Here is a 16,625-nt window from a genome sequence, read left to right as displayed (position 1 = left end):
AAACAGTAAATTCATACAATTACAGTAAGTATGTACCATTAAGAAAGGTTAGTCCAAGTTTAGTTATGGATGGACTGAATAATTCCAGACCTTTCAAAGATCTGGCTACCGTGCAGCATCCAGACCTGTACCATCCAATGCACAGGCCTCTCGTAGCTACACCTGTGCTGTCCAATACTATGGTAGCCACTAGCCACATACTACAGAGCACCTGAACTAAGACTAGTCTAAATTGAAGATGTGCTATACGTGTAAGATACACACTGAATTTTTTTTTTTGTCGGTCGTGGGGCTTGAACTCTGGGCCTGGGCGCTGTCCCTCAGCTCTTCAGCTCAAGGCAAGCGCTCTACCACTTGAGCTACAGCGCCACTTCCGGTTTTCTGGTGGCTTATTGGAGATAGGAGTCTCATGGTCTTTCCTGCCCGGGCTGGCTTTGAACCGCGATCCTCAGATCTCAGCCTCCTGAGTAGCTAGGATTACAGGCGTGAGCCACCAGCTCCCGGCTTACACACTGAATTTTTGAAGGGAAACAAATTGAATAAAAAATCCCCTAGAAAGAGATTTTCACAATAAAGCTGAAAGCTGGGGGCTCATGCCTATAATCATAGCTATTTGGGGGGCTTAGTTCTAACACCAGGCACAATAGTCTGTGACACTCTGAGTCCAAAATACCCAGCAAAAAGCCAGGTGTTGCTTATGTGGTAGACCACCAGCCTCATCAGCGCGAGGAGAGTGAGTATAAGGTCCTGAATCCAGACTCCAGTTTCACAAAAAAAAAAAAAAAAAAAAAAAAAAAGCTTTTTGTTTTGTTTTTGTTGGTTATGGGGCTTGAACTCTGGGCCTGGGCACTGTCCCTGAGCTCTTCAGCTCAAAGCTAGTGCTCTACCACTTGAGCCACAGTCACTTCCAGTTTTCTAGTGGCTTATTGAAGATAAGAGTCTCACCGAGTTTCCTGCCCAAGCTGTCTTTGAATGGTGATCCTTGTAAGGTCCACTCCTGGATGGTGAGCAGACTCCACCCTCCTCTCAGCAAAGTCTCTGCCCAGTACCTGCATTACTTAGGCAACGGGCACACCGTTGAGGTAACATCTGAATTTGATATGGCCACATCTTTTTCCGCCCTAGATAAAGCCTAGCCCAGGCCCAGATGCCCTCTTTTCTAGCTTTTTTTTCTAGCTGTCTTCTCTTTCCCAGCTCTCCCAGCTCTCTTTCCCAGGCTTTCCCCACCACATGGAGGGCCAACATGGCCTGGTGCCAGTCAGAACGATGATAAACCTACCCCTTACCTGAATACCACGTGCATGGTGCTGTTCTTACTCGGCTACTCTTTTTAAAAACCTAACAATCCTTAGATCTTAGCCTCCTGAGTTGTGGAGCACATGGGCAGCAAAGATGGCGCTGGGAGGGGGTTGAGTGGGCAGAGCCTAATTTACTGAAGAGCACATGGCCAGCCAAGATGGCTCTGGGAGAGAGTAGAGTGGGCAGACCCCAATTGATCTTCTGATCAGTACCTAACCAGCCCGTGAAGGCTCAGGTGAATGATAGGGTGTGACCTTGACAGTGATTGGTTCCTCTTCCTCCCTTACCATACCACCCACCCTTTTTGTCTTTAAAAGGGGCTGCTCTCTGTTAATAAACGAGTTTTTCTACCTGCTGGATTTGGCTCCCCGCTGTGTCTGATTGTCTCCTGGGCTGAGGGAGGCTAGGGAACGGGCGGACCCCGTCCGGCTTTTGTGGGACCCAACACTGAGTAGCTAGGATTGCAGCTGTGAGCCACCAGCGCCCAGCCAAAAGAAAAAGTTTTGATGCATGGTGGCACATACCTATAATCATAGCACTCAAGAGGCTGAGATAAGAGGATAGCAAATTCCAAGCTAGTCTGAGCTATATAACAAGATCAAAAAATAAATAAAAGAAAGAAAAACTTTTATGTTAACTATATACTGAAAAAATACTATTTTGGAAATAGTGGGCTAAACAAAATATAACAGTAGGTGAAGCAACATATTATTTTTACATATTATTTTTACATTTAGTATTCCATATCCACAGGGCCCATCATCAAAGGATTCAACGAAGTATGGTTCGAAAATAGAAAAAGTAAAACTGTATTTCTTGTCATTATTCCCTAAGCAATACAGTAAAACTATTTGTGTGCCATTTATATTATATTAAGAATAGTAAATAGTCCAAAACATACAGCAGGATATGATTAAGTCATTTTCTTGAGCGTCACAGACACCAAACTCCACAGTAGTTCAGTCTGTGCATGAAATAGCATAGTATTTGCTCGTGACTCAAGTATTGGGAGTTGACTTACAGAGCCTAAAGCATTTTGTAATGTCACAAGCCTCAAAGCAAAAGAACCACTTAGGCTTCTGGAATTGCCTAGAAGTTCCCCAGTTAACACCTTTGTTGGTCAGTGCTCCATTCTTTCTTAGCCATACCCACATGACGACTCCTTGCCAAGCCAATCAGGAAGCTGCTTGTTAACTCTGAATTTAACAGCCATTTCAAGTTTTCAAGACCCTCTAGCATATATGTCACCCTGGCAGGCTTTCGAATTCAAGCAAAGCCTTTAAAACAAGTCTTGTGCATTAAAAAAAAAAAAATCCTAGAGAGCTGGGAAGGTGGCTCAGTGGTAGAGCACTTGCCTTGCATGCTCGAGGCCCTGGGTTCGATTCCTCAGCACCACATAAGAAAAAAGCCGGAAGTGGCACTGTGGCTCAAGTGGTAGAGTGCTAGCCTTGAGCTGAAGAGCTGAGGGACAGCGCCCAGGCCCAGAGTTCAGGCCCCACGACCGGACCCAAAAAAAAAAAAAAAAAAATCCTAGAATAAGACTGGAAAGAATGGTATGGTAGTATTCTTTTTTTTTTTAGTCGGTCATGGGGCTTGAACTCTGGGCTTGGGCACTGTCCCTCAGCTCTTCAGCTCAAGGTGAGCACTCTACCGCTTGAGCCACAGCGCCACTTCTGGTTTTCTAGTGGGTTTTATTGGAGATAAGAGTCTCACGACGGGGCTGGGAAGGTGGCTCAGTGGTAGAGCGCTTGCCTTGCATGCTCAAGGCCCTGGGTTCGATTCCTCAGCACCACATAAGCAAAAAGAAAAAAGCCGGAAGTGGCGCTGTGGCTCAAGTGGTAGAGCGCTAGCCTTGAGCTGAAGAGCTGAGGGACAGTGCCCAGGCCCAGAGTTCAGGCCCCACGACTGGACCCAAAAAAAAAAAAAAAAGAGTCTCACGGACTTTCCTACCCAAGCTGGCTTTGAACCATGATCCTCAGATCTCGGCCTCCTGAGTAGCTAGGATTACAGGCATGAGCCATCGGCGCCCGGTGGTATGGTAGTATTCTAAGACAGGAGTACATCCCAACATATTTGGAAATTATATTTTATTAACTTAGACAAAGCTTCCATAATAAATCATACAATTCATCATTGTTTAAAAAAAAAAAAAAAAAACCTTCAGTATATGAAAAATGCTTCATACCCAGGAGTGGAAAACTAGAAGATTCTGTTTCCACATCAGGTATCCTCTTCCAAAGTGTGTGATACAGTAGTGGGCATAAGAAGCCCTCCTCAAAGGAGCTGCTCTTTGTGTGAGAAATTAAATCCACACAATCATCTGAGCCAAGTCTCAGGAACATTCAACAAAAGACAAAGCTTGGGGGGGGTCGGGCACAGAAGTCAGCGGACTTCTTAAGTAAAGAACCAGATTGCAAGGATTTTAGGCCCCTGTCACAGCTACTCTAAACTCTGGAAAAGCAGCCACAGACAATATGTAAACAAATGGACATGGCTATGTGCCAATAAAACTTTACTTACAAAAACAGCTGGCAAAATGGATTTGGTTGTGGTATGCCTTGAGCGTGAAGGAAAATGTACCCTGGAGGGAATCAAATGTACCAACATCCACTCCACACCCAGGGCATGCCTTTTCTCACTCAAAAGTCATGAATTCATTTGTACTGACCTATTCATAACTGGTAACTTAATCAGTGTGTGTGTGAGAGAGAGAGAGACAGAGACAGAGAGAGAGAGAGAAAGGGTCTCATTCTGTAGAGGCTGGCCTCAAATTCACAAGGCCTCCTGCTTCAACCTCAGGGTCCCATTGTGTAGAGGTTGGCCCAAATTCACAAGGCTCCCTGCCTCAACCTCCCAAGTACTGGGAGTTACAGATGTTAACCACCACACCTAGCTGGTAAACTTTCATTTATTTGTTTATTTCTAAAATATAATTTATCTTGATGAGTTTAAGGTATTTTCCTAGATATCAGATTTACATACTAAAGGGCCCTTTAGTAGCTCAACACAGTAGGGATTCTTTATGGTTAGTCTATTGTTTTTGCTATTGTTATTTTTTGGTAGTACTGAGAACAGAACCCAGGACTTCATACACTTAAAGCAAGCTCATCTTGTTTTCCAAACCCTGGTAGGCAATTTCTCCAAAGATGCCTGGGCAGCTCATGAAAAAATCTAGGCTGCTACCCCATTGTAACCATAATGGCTTTAATTTGATCCATTTCCTGGTAGAGTTTATTTAGGGGGAAAGAATTACAGAGATAAAAGAAAAAAATAAAGCCTGAAAATTACAGACCAATGACAAAGCTTGGCCCCAAGATCACGACCTCAGTGTCGTTATACAAAACTATTATATAGCTGGGTGCCAGTGGCTCACACCTGTAATACTAACTACTCAGGAGGCTGAGATTTAAGGATCTCAGTTCAAAGTCAGCCCAGGCAGAAAAGTCCCCATGAGACTATTATCTACAGTAAATCACTCAAAAGTTGGAAGTGGCACTGTGGTTCAAGTGATAGAGTGCTAGCCTTGAACACAAAGAGGCTTAGGAACAGTGCCCAGAGGTGAGGAGCTTTGTACTAGTACTAAGGCTTGAACTCAGGGCCTGGGCACTGTCCCTCACCTTTTTTTTTTTTTTTTAATTCCAGCGCTTGAACTACAGCTCTATTTCCAGCTTTTTGGTGGTTCATTGGAAATAAGAGTCTCACAGACTTTCCTGCCTAGGCTCAGATCTCAGCCTCCTCACTAGCTAGGATTACAGGCATGAGCCACTGGCACTCAGGTGATGTCTTAACTCCCAATACTTTAAAATTGAACTTGACTTGGAGACAGTGTCTCTTTACAGAAGTTACCAGCTTGGCTGGGAATGTGGCTCAGTGGTAGACTGCTTGCCTAACATGCATGAAGCCCTGAGCTTGATTCCTCTGTACCACATACACAGAAAAAGCTGGAAGTGGCACTGTGGCTCAAGTGGTAGAGTGTCAGCCTTGAGCAAAAGAAGCTCAGGGACAGCGCCCAGGCCTTGAGTTCAAGCCCCAGGACTGGCAAAAAAAGAAGTTATCAAGCTTAAATGCAGTCATTAGAGTAGTTCTAACAGGTCTGGTGTCCTCAGAAGAAGTGTGAAGAAAGGTAGATGTGGGAAAGAAGATGAAGAGAAGCTGAGAAGAAGGAACTGGAACATATCCCTCGAAGCCCTCAGAAGGAACCAACTCTGGATCACAGACATGGAAGAAGGCATGTCTGGTGTAGAACAACCTCCAGCCAAGCACCATTCATCTGTGAACCAGGAGTCTTCCCACTGAGAAACTTCTAAATACAATGAGTATGATCAAAGCCTCCATAACAAAAGTTCACTACAAATCTCTTCTGCCCGAAAGGCAGAAGTGGGTCTGAGTCAGAGATCTATCCTTGACCAGGAGATCATGGAACTTGGGTCTCATTTTCACCTAAGAAATCTTCACCCTGCCATGCCACAACCTGATGAGGCTCAATTACGCTAAGTGGGAACATTCCATAAAGAAAGTGTGTACTCCCGCTGGCTTACATGTCATTTGTCCCACCACAACTCATGTTGAGATTTCATTGTCAATATAACAGCTTTGAGAGTGTGGTGGGATCTTCCCAGAATGATTAGGTCATGAGGACTCCACCCTCCTTAATGGATTAATGTCATTCTCAAGTGACTGAATTATTTATCTCAAGAGAGGGTTGCTATACAGAAAAGACCCCTTATATTCCATTTCTTCTGCATGAGCCCATTGTCTGGTTTTCTGCTGTGAGTTGAAGCAGCACAAGGATCTTACAGGCACCATGCTCTTGGACTTATCAGACTCCATGATCCAAAAGAAAATGCCTTCCAGCCTCAGGTTTTGGTTTGGTGTAAGTTTTTTTTTGTTTTTTACAACTAAAGAAAAAACCAGACTAAATCAGCAAATACTAATTATTAGATCACGATATCACAATAAGCAAAAAAAAAAGAAAAAGAAAAAAAATTCTTAGCTGAGATTACATCTGTAATCCTAGCTATTTGGAAGGCTGAGATCTGAAGATCCTGGTTCAAAGCCAGCCCTAGGCAGATAAATCTGGAGACTCATATCCACTTAACCAGCAAAAAGCTAGATGTGAAGGTCTGACTCAAGTAGTAGAGACCCAGCCTTGAGTAAAAAAACAAGTCAAAGGAGAGCCCAAAACCCTGAGTTCATGCCCCAATATCAACACACAAAATAAAACCAGGAGCTGGTGGCTCGCGCCTGTAATCCTAGCTACTCAGGAAGCTGAGATCTGAGGATTGTGGTTTGAAGCAAGCCTGAGCAGAAAAGTCCTTGAGAATCTTATCTCCAATTAACTACTCAGAAAAAGCCAGAAGCGGCACTGTGGCTCAAGTGATAAGAGTGCTAGCTTTGAACAACAACAACAAAAAAAAGCCCAGGGACAGTGCCCAGGCCCTGAGTTCAAACTCCAGGACTGGCACTAAAAAAAAATAAAAATAAAAAGGTTAATATTATGCCTTGCTCATACATCTACTTCATGGTGTGTTTGAGAACAGGAATGAGGAGTCAAGAAATGTTTTTAGGTTCTCAGCACTAAAGAGCCTAGATACATTTGGGCCTGAACCAGTTCTTCCCAATGGCCAGATTTTACTCCATGACAGATAAGAAGTTCACATAAAGACAGGCATCCACGGACAAAAGGGAAAATGTTTGGGGCAAAACAATGAAGAAAAGGATGAACTCAGTGGTGACTCTGATCAACTTCCCTTCCTGGTGGTTTTACATTGTCTTGCCCTGGATTTTGAGTAGCTGGAAGAAGAATCGAAAGCCAATGACTGGAAGAGCAGAAACAAGAGAACAAGAAAAGACCTTTGGAAAGTAGGGCAGAGAAGCAAGCAGTGCAGGTGGGATGAAAGGTGAGTCAGTGTTTCAACATCAGCTGAGGATCTGCCAGCGAGGAGGTGCAGCATTGCTGGTGTCCTGCCAACCATCCGATGGGAAAGACATTCCCAATTAGTTGTCCACATTCAACTATCATCACCTCAAAGATGGGTCAGATGTTGACTGCTAACTCATTCATCCCTCTAAACAATCCAGCCCTTTGCCTTCACCAGATCATTTGGGACAAGAAACAGTCATTTCACCAGTTGTCACAAATGTAAGTTCAGTTTCCTCCCTCAACATTGCAAAGGAGGTTAAATTCATCAGCCATTTACATCCCTCACTGAATTCCTCTGTTTTTCTCCTAATATAGCATGTGGAGGTGGGGGGAATTTGTCAGTTGTGGAGTCCAAACACAGGGTCTAAGCCCTGTGCCTGAGATTTTCCTCAAGTCTATCACTCTACAACTTTGACCCACAGTGCCGCCTCCGGTTTTTCTGGTGGTTAATTGGAGATAAGAGTCTCACAGACTTTCCTGCCTAGGCTGGCTTTGAATTACGATCCTCAGATCACAGCCTCTGGAGTTGCTAGGATTACAGGTGTGAACCACCAATACCAGGCCTAATATGTGGTTTTGTTTTTGCTGATCCTGGGCCTTGAATTCTGGGTCTGGACACTATCCATTCTCCCTTTATCCCTTCAGCCATAGCACCACTTCCAACTTTTTCTGTGATTAATTGAATGAGAGTCTCCTGGCTTCGATCGGCAATGATCAGATCTCAGCCTCTTGAGTAGCTAGGATTACAGGTATGAGCCAGCACCCAGCTCTAATAGATGTTTTTGAAAGAAAACTCCCACCAGGTGCTAGTGGCTCATGTCTGTAATCCTTACTACTCAGGAAACTGAGATATGAGAATCACAGTTCAAAGACAGCCCAGGAAGAAAAGTCTGCAATGTTCTTATCTTCAATCACCCAACACAAAGCCAGAATTGGAGGTGTGGCTTCAAGTACTAGAGCAATAGCCTTGAGTGAAAAGGCCAATAAAGGGCTTGAGGACCCTGAGTTCAATCCACTGTACGGATATGCATGCATGCACGCACACGTGTGCACACATACACACACACAGTAATAATGGCTTATGAGTACGAACTACAGCCATTCCTTTTAAAAAGAATATTAATAGCAGATAGATCAGATAGTGACAGAGTACTTTCAGACTGCCAAAGCTATCTTGAAAATGTGGACATCCTAGACCACAGGGTTCAGCAGTCTGCCTTTCAGACAAGCTGTTGCCAGTCCCACTCTTAGCTCCCCCAGAGTCCTCAAAACTTCAAGTGCTTGCTGGAAAAGAAACCAGAACAAGTGGATAAAGGGCTGAGTCCCTGAAGCGTATCAGGGCTGACTGACAAGCAACACTGTAGTGCACTTGTGTCCCTAAGACTTGTACCTGTTTTCAAAACATCCTGGTAAAACTCAACTGAAGCTGGCAAAAACCAAAACCAAAAAAAAAAAAAAAAAAAAAAAAAAATTAGACATACTTAGTTCAGTTATATAAGGCAACCAAAAAAAAAAAAAAAGAATTTTGTGGCTGTGCATAAAAGGCTGCGCCCCATCTGGGCCTGGCTGACCGTCAAGAGCACCTGGATTTTCAGGTCCTCATCAAAACACGCCATTACACAGCCAGGAATGGCAACCTGTGAGGCTCAACAAACGCCTCCAGGGAAAAACATACTATTTAGGGGAAAAGGAACTATGTTAATTTCCACTCAGGTCCGCAGGAAATTGCCCTAAGTGTTTTAATAACCATAACAACAGAAAACTAGAAGGAGCTTGGTGACTTCACCTCATCTTGCTTGTAGTTAAACCTGACAATTATTTCACCAGGGTATGCCAGCTGGCATTCATTAGCTACATGGCTTGTGTACTCATTAGATTGCACAACCATGTGATGGCACAACTCACTCCTGGGTGGTAAACAGCACAGTCATGTATAACAATGATGGAACAGCAGGTATCCAGGAGCCTGGCACCCAAAGTAAAAAGGTTGCTTTTTGTTAGGAAAAACGTGGCATCCTTCCAGAACATTCTAAAGATTTCAGTCTGAAAAGCAGCAGATCTCAGCCACCATCAGAACTAGGTAAGAGCTCTTGTGTCTCCCCACATAATCAACGTCAAAAAGCAAGTGAAGCTGTCCTTCTAGAATGTTCTTTAGAACCCTCCCACAGCCCAACAGCTAAGCCACACTTACATCAGGAAGTCCCAATGTGTACTTATGAAGGGCTCCCAAGGGCTCCATGCAATTAAGAGCCTTTTTTGTTTATCCTAAGAGTAGAAGAACAAGTGAAAGAAACAGCAGGTGTGTGTTTGTAAGGATAGCAGTGCAAATGTAAATAATAACAATGATAATTTTTTAAAAATTGAAAATTACATCAAGAGAAGAGAGCTCTTAGGTAAGAGCTTGATGTATAAGAAGGTTATAGTGCTGAAAAGGCAAATATTGACCAATGTCATATTGAGAATTATGCTGCTATCTAAAAAAATTTATCTCAGAAGCCAGACACCAGTGGCTCCTACCTGTAATCCAAACTAGTCAGCAGGCTAAGACCTGAGGATTGAGGTTCAAAGCCAGATGGAGCAGAAAAGTACATGAGACTTAAATCCAATTAACCATCAAAAAGCCAGCAGTAGAATTGTTGCTCTAGTGGTAGAATACCAGCCATGAATGGAAAAGCTAAGTAATACCCAAGCCTGGAGTTCAAGTCACAGTGCTGGCATGAAATAAATAAATAAACAAATGAAGTAAACATATAAAAATAGATTCAAGCCCGGTGCCAGTGACTCACACCTATTATCCTAGCTATTCAGGAGGCTGAGGTTTAAGGATCAGGGTTCAAAGCCAGCCTAAGCTGGAAAGTCTGTGAGGCTTTTATCTCCAATTAAGCGCCAAAAAAAGCTCAAAGAAGAGCTATAGCTCAAGTAGTAGAGTGCTAGCCTTGAGGGAAAAAAGGAGGAGAAGACAAAGAAGACGAAGAAGAAGGGGGGGGGGGGGGAGTGGGAGGGGGAGGGGGAGGAGGAGGAGGAGGAGAATTCAACATTTAGACTACTACACCTTACAGAGAGCCTCAAACTGGTACACATAGCCTTAGTGACTTTGGGAACCACAAGCCATACTATTCTGGGGTAATTATTGCCTCTAGGCTCAACTACAAGAAAAATGTACTAAATCTTTATTGAATGCTACCCACTCCATTCCAGAAGATTTCTCCAAGCTTCATGATGTCACAGATAGACTTCTGTGTTCTCAGTGAACTTTATATATTACTAAGAGATCAAGAAAATGAACAAACTCTCAACTGGAAAAATGTACTTATCTATGGGCAACAGATATGAGCTAGTTACTTAATTTGGTAGATGATTAGGAGGTCTCATGGAACCAGCAGGATGACAGGACCTCATTTCCTTGCTGAGCCTTGGCAGTGCATGAAGTTCCGTTTGCGGCCATCTTGTTTCTCACTAGGACCACAGTCTATAGACATCTCTACTCCCATGTGCCCAGTGCCTCTTTCCTTCCATTCCTGACCTGTTGGCACTATGCAATCTTCTGAAGCTCTTCAAGTTGAGCCTTTCCTCAAAATTCTTCCCCTGCTCACAGCTCCAGATCCAGCCCATGTTACAGTACTCTAGATTTTCTTTTGACCCCACATTCTGCTGTCTGCCTTTCTCAGTCCCTGTCTGTGCCCAGTGTCTGAGCATACAGTTCAGCAGAAGGCAATGTTCACAAGTCTCCATCTAGTATCATCAAGGGACAGGAAATTCTCACCAAATGAGAAAAACAACTTTGTTCTAGGCAGAAAAGCACCAAGTTATCCAACTAATTGGTATACATACATTAGCTACGTAGAGCAGTTCCTGGAAAACAGTGAGTGCTTCATAAATGTCAGTGAAGCCGGGGAGTGGTGGATCATGCCTGTAATCCTCAGGAGACTGAGATCTGAGGATCTCAGTTTGAAGTCATCCCAGGCAGGAAAGTCTGTGACTCTTATTTCCAATTAACCAATAAAAAAATGGAAGTGGAGCTGTGGCTCAAAGTGGTAGAGTGCTAGCCTTGAGCAGAAAAGTTCAGGGACAGTGCCCCAGGCCCTGAGTTCAAGACCCACTACCAAAAAAAAAAAAAAAAAAACCTCAGGGAATTGTTTTCATGGTTTTCCTTCTTACCAACCCACCTTACAGATTTAATCTCGTGGGAGATGTTGAACTGATCTGTTAAATGGTGACTCACCAGATGTTTAGACTCATTATATGCTATTCTCTACAGATTGTGGATAGTGTTAGTAGAACATTGAGATAGTTAATTTTATGTATCAACTTGGCTGAGCCACAGTGTCTAGATATTTGGTCAAATATTATTCTGAATGTTTCTTTGAAGGTTTTTTAAAAAATGAGATTAACATTTAAATCAGAAGGTTTTGAGTAAATCAGATTAATAACTCCATGAAGTTAATGCATTTTCCAATCAGGTGAAGGTCCTAATAGAACAAAGACTGACCCCTCCCAACCAAGAAGAATTCTACCAGCTCATAGCCTTTGGATTTATTCTGCATCTCTTCCTGAGTCTCCAGCCCAGCAGCTTACCCTATCAGGTTACCATCCACAAGCTGTGATCCAATTCCAGAAGATAAATTTGCATGTTTGTATATATGCCTGGGTGCATGTATCATCTATCTACCTATCTATCTATACATCATTTGTTTCTACTTCTTTAGAGAGCACTGACTCATACACTTACAAAGTTCAAGTAGCTCTACCCCTGAAAAGGTCAAGTTTAGAGACCTGATCACCTGATATTAGGCAGAAATCACATACCCTTGGTATTGCATGGCTATGAACTTGACATCAACAGCCAACCAGTCTCCCTCCTGTCGTAGTGACCTAGAAATAGTTGTGAAACTAGAAATGGATCTACCCTCGGAAAGGAGAGTCTCTTTCACATGTCAAGGTCAATCAGCTAGTTCTTACACAGTGTTAAGCAGTAGAGGATCTAACATACAAAGAAAAGATTTCCCTACCTTATTAGCACAGAATTCAATGCAATCTAAAATAAATTAGCCTTTTGGATCAGTAAAGAATTCACAACACTCTAATGACAAGTCAAATCTGCCTGTTTTAACATAGTTTTTAACAGAATAAACTAATTGCACCAGGTACCAGTGGCTCATGTCTGTAATCGTAGCTACTCAGGAGGCTGAGACCTGAGGATCGAAGTTCAAAGCTAGCCCAGGCAGGAAAGTCTGAGAGACTCATATTGTCAATAAACTACTTAGAAAAAGCTGGAAAAGGTGCTATGGTTCAAGAGGGTAAAGCATGCCTAGACCATGAGTTCAAGCCTCAGGACCAGCAAAAAAAAAAAAAAAGAACAGAATACAATAATTGGCTACCAGAGCACCATTTCTTCTGTGGAAGGTCTGATTTCCATCAGCTCTTAAAGGCTTGAGTAAATAGTAAGTTCTGACTATGAGGTTTAAATAAAATTACTTTTTTTGACTCTGTGAACTAGTGAAAGCTCATGCCTTTTCTCCATTATTATTTGCCTCGCTATAAAACCTCTTCTGTTTTTCAATTTGGACCACTATAAACTCAGCCTGGACTGTTTGCAGTCTTCATCTACCTGATTCAAATTCAGACACACACCGTTGTGAAATTATTTCTCAATATTCTGAGAATTTCTAACACACTGTGACTACTTAAGGAAAAATATGTTGTTCCATTTCCTTAATACCTCACTTGAGCTTCTGAGCTCTAACATGAAAAAGGATCTAGGGTTCCCTGTTCCTTAGTAGGTAGAATTTGGTTTTCTTTCAAAATCAAAATTCTCTGTTTTATTAAAAGAAAAAAAAATCCAGCCAGGCATTGACGGCTCCTGCCTGTAATCCTACTACTTAGGAGGCTGAGAACTGAAGATTGCAGTTCAAAACTAGCCTGGGTAGGAACATCTATGGACTCTTAACCAGCAAAATAGCAATTACTCCTCTCCATACAGGGAAAACAAGGTCAAGCAAGTCCCTTTACAAGCTGTCCCTGGCAGCAGCCACCCTTGTGACCTACTTCCAGTGTTACCGCCCAGGAGGAGATGTGCAAGGGACAGAGAAAGCCAGACATCAGCACACTGCTCAGCCACTAGTGGAATGCTAAGTATCAACAGCCACCACAAGAATCTGCAGGCCACATCATTCCCCAGTGGCAGCTCCAGTCCCTACATCCATCTCATCTTTTCACCCCAAACACATGGCACTAATAAAAACTATCACTCACATCAGCCCAGCACTGGTGGCTCAAGGCTATAATCCTAGCTACTGAGGAGGCTAAGAGATCTGAGGTTTGTGGTTCAAAACCCAACCTTAGCTGGGAGCCAGTGACTCAGGCCTGTAATCCTAGCTACTCAGGAGGCTGAGATCTGAGGATCGAAATTCAAAGCCAGCCTGGGCAGGAAATTATGTGAAACTCTTATCTCCAATAAACCACCAGAAAACCAGAAGTGGCGCTGTAGCTCAAGTGGTAACGTGTTAGCCTTGAGCTGAAGAGCTGAGGGACAGCGCCCAGGCCAAGAGTTCAGGCCCCACGACTGGACACACACACAAAAAAAAACCCTTAGCAGGAAAGTCCATGAGACTCTTCTCTCCAATTAACCACCAGAAAACCAGAAATTGAGTTGTGGCTCAAAGTAGTAGAGCACTAGTCTTGAGCAAAAGAGCTCAGTTCAAGGCCCCCCATCCCCTCCTCCCCAAAAAAAGTTATCACTTCTTACTTAACTATGTTTCTGAAGGAATGAAATTAAAGCTAGATTTTTAAAAAATTAATAAATGAGTTTGTAGGCTGCAGTTCCTTCAGAACCTGGGGGTGGTGATTGGGGATGGACACTGACGCTCCTTGTTCTTCTCAATTACCACAAGACACAAAGAAACATGCAGTGTGCATTTAATATAGGCCTCTACCCAGGAATGCTGATAGAGGTTAGAGATCTAAGGTCATATGATTTGGAGAATGACTTTATATAATACTTGACGTGGTATTGTAGCATGAGAATGGGGGGAGAACAACCCTCTATTATTTCAACTTATAATGTCCTCTCCTCCCTAATATTCTATCATTCCCAAACCCATAACTTTGGATTTAGAATTCTTAGGAGTGGGTTCAAGCCTTACCACCCAAAAACTATCCTAAATACAGCATATCCAAGGCTAACTGGTTAATAAGTATAATTTAAGATGCTTTAACAACAACAAAAATAAATGTTAATTCAAGCCCCACTAATTTACAGTTAGTGACAATCCAAAGCATCCTTTAAATTCCACTCAAATCATCTATAACTTTGGCTTGTCAATCAACTGGAGAGATTGGAGATGGACTATTTAAGATATTTAAGACATCTTTCTCCTTTTCAACAATAGTGCCTTGAGTGTAATTTGTACTGTTAAGATAGTAATTAGAAATGTGTCTTATCAAGCAGGTCTATCAAGATTAGCTGTAATTAGTAACCAGTGGTAATATACTATCTTAAATATCTGCAGTTCATTCAAATAGACCATGAATAATCCAGGCATTGTCCCAGTATTTCTAGTCATAGCTACCCAGGGGGCTGAGACAGGAGGACCATTTGAGCCCAGGAATTGGAGACCAGCCTGGGAAACACAGACCTTCTATCTCAAAAAATAAAGTATTTTTTTTTCTTTATCTTAATGTCCAGTATCATCTGCACAACAGCAGGATTTCAAAAGGTACCATGATAGTTAATCTTCATAATCAACTTAACTGAATAGAGAAGTACTTAGGAAAATAGGAAAGCACATCTCTAGCCTTGTCTATGGGGTGTTCCAGAGACAATTAGACTATGAGATCTCTGACCTTATGACTTGTTTGATCCACTGATGGATCCAAAGTTTGAGCAGATTACTGGGAGGGGTAGAACTATGGAAGACAGAGCCTGGAAGGAGGAAATAAGTCTTTGTTATCCTTAAGGGCTGTATCCTGCCTTTCTCTTCCCTCCTACAGCTGTGTACCACTTCCTATCTACCATGATGTAAGCTGATCTGCCTCATGACATCAATCCAGCCATGACGACTGAAACCATGAGCAAAATAGATCTTTCCTTCCTTGAGCTGTTTATTCAGGGATTTTGTCCAATGTAACAAATACAGGTGCTTACCTCTGAGTCTTTGGCCTTCTGGTTACGAATGACTATCAAATTGTATAGCATTCTGTCATCATCTGCCTCAGTGTGGGACACGTCATGAGGAAGACTCCATAAATTCTTTTCATCATCCCGGGCCAGCATTGCTCCAAATGAGGAATACGGGTTGTTATCACTGTGGTATTAAAAATACAAAAGGGGATAAGGATCTTGTTTTATGTAAGCAATACATTCTATATCATATGTATATAACACACAATATAAATAAAAGTATATAATATATAAATACATGTACATTTATAATAAAAGATCTAAATAGTCATTAATAATTAAGCATAACACTACAATGAAACAAACAAAAAGTAAATCACTTACTTAAAAAGAATTTTTATTAGTATATATCATTGAGCAAGATGGGCTTCATTGCAATATTTCTATCTATGCATACAGGGTAACCACATCAACCTCATTCCTACTATCTCTTTCCCTTATCCCCTCTCCCCTCTTCTTGAAACAATTTCAACAGGTTTCATGGTTCTGTTTTCATATGTGCAAATAAAGTACTGTGACCATTTTCATTCTCATTCACCCTCTCTCTTTGCCTGCCCTCCTCCTGCTGGTACCTACCACACAACAGGGCTAGTTTAATTTTTCCCTCTCTTTTTTTTCATAATGTTTAGTGTATATAAATTGTTCCATTGAGTTTCACCACAGTATTTTGCAAGTACATACATATTACAATTTATTCATACTAACCCTCTCTATTGTGCTCTTTCCCCATCTCTCCTTGCCTTCTACTGTCCAACATCTTTCAGTGAGATTCCTTATACACACCTGTACAGATATATACCTGTATACACACCTAGATGCATACACACCTGTATTCTATATTATTTGTCTTCTGTCATTCTCTTTCACTCTCCTCCTTCCCATTCTCACAGTTTAATTATGCTGTGCTTGTGTGTGTGTCTTGTGTGTCTATGTCAGTGTGTATATCTTTTAAGTCTAGGTCCCACAAATGTGTAAAAACAGGATATGCTGCTTATTGAGCTTGGCTAATCTTGCTCAACAAGATGATCTTCAGCTTCATTTGTTTTCTCGTGAGTGATGTAATCTTATTTTTTAAAAACAGTAATATTCCATGATATATACATATATGCTATATTTTCATTACCTATTCAGCAGTTGTTGGGAACCTTGTGTGATTCCATAGTTTGGCTATTGTGAACAGAGTTGCAATAAACATGGGTATTCAAGCATTACTCATATATGAAT

At 42.1% G+C, this 16,625-nt stretch overlaps 1 protein-coding gene across 1 annotated transcript in view; it reads right to left on the bottom strand.

Annotated features, from left to right (window-relative positions):
- The window catches only part of Mreg (melanoregulin), a 52,683-nt gene that overhangs the window by 14,014 nt on the left and 22,044 nt on the right, over positions 1–16,625 (bottom strand). The window contains exon 2 of the mRNA XM_070027122.1: positions 15,366–15,525. Coding sequence (XP_069883223.1) covers positions 15,366–15,525 — 160 coding nt within the window. The remainder of the gene's footprint in view (positions 1–15,365; positions 15,526–16,625) is intronic.

The sequence above is a fragment of the Dipodomys merriami genome, unplaced genomic scaffold, assembly GCF_024711535.1.
Source record: "Dipodomys merriami isolate MVZ:Mamm:240054 unplaced genomic scaffold, mDipMer1.0.p SCAF_1, whole genome shotgun sequence".
NCBI classification, from domain to species: domain Eukaryota; kingdom Metazoa; phylum Chordata; class Mammalia; order Rodentia; family Heteromyidae; genus Dipodomys; species Dipodomys merriami.
This window is presented reverse-complemented; position numbering and strand designations above follow the sequence as displayed.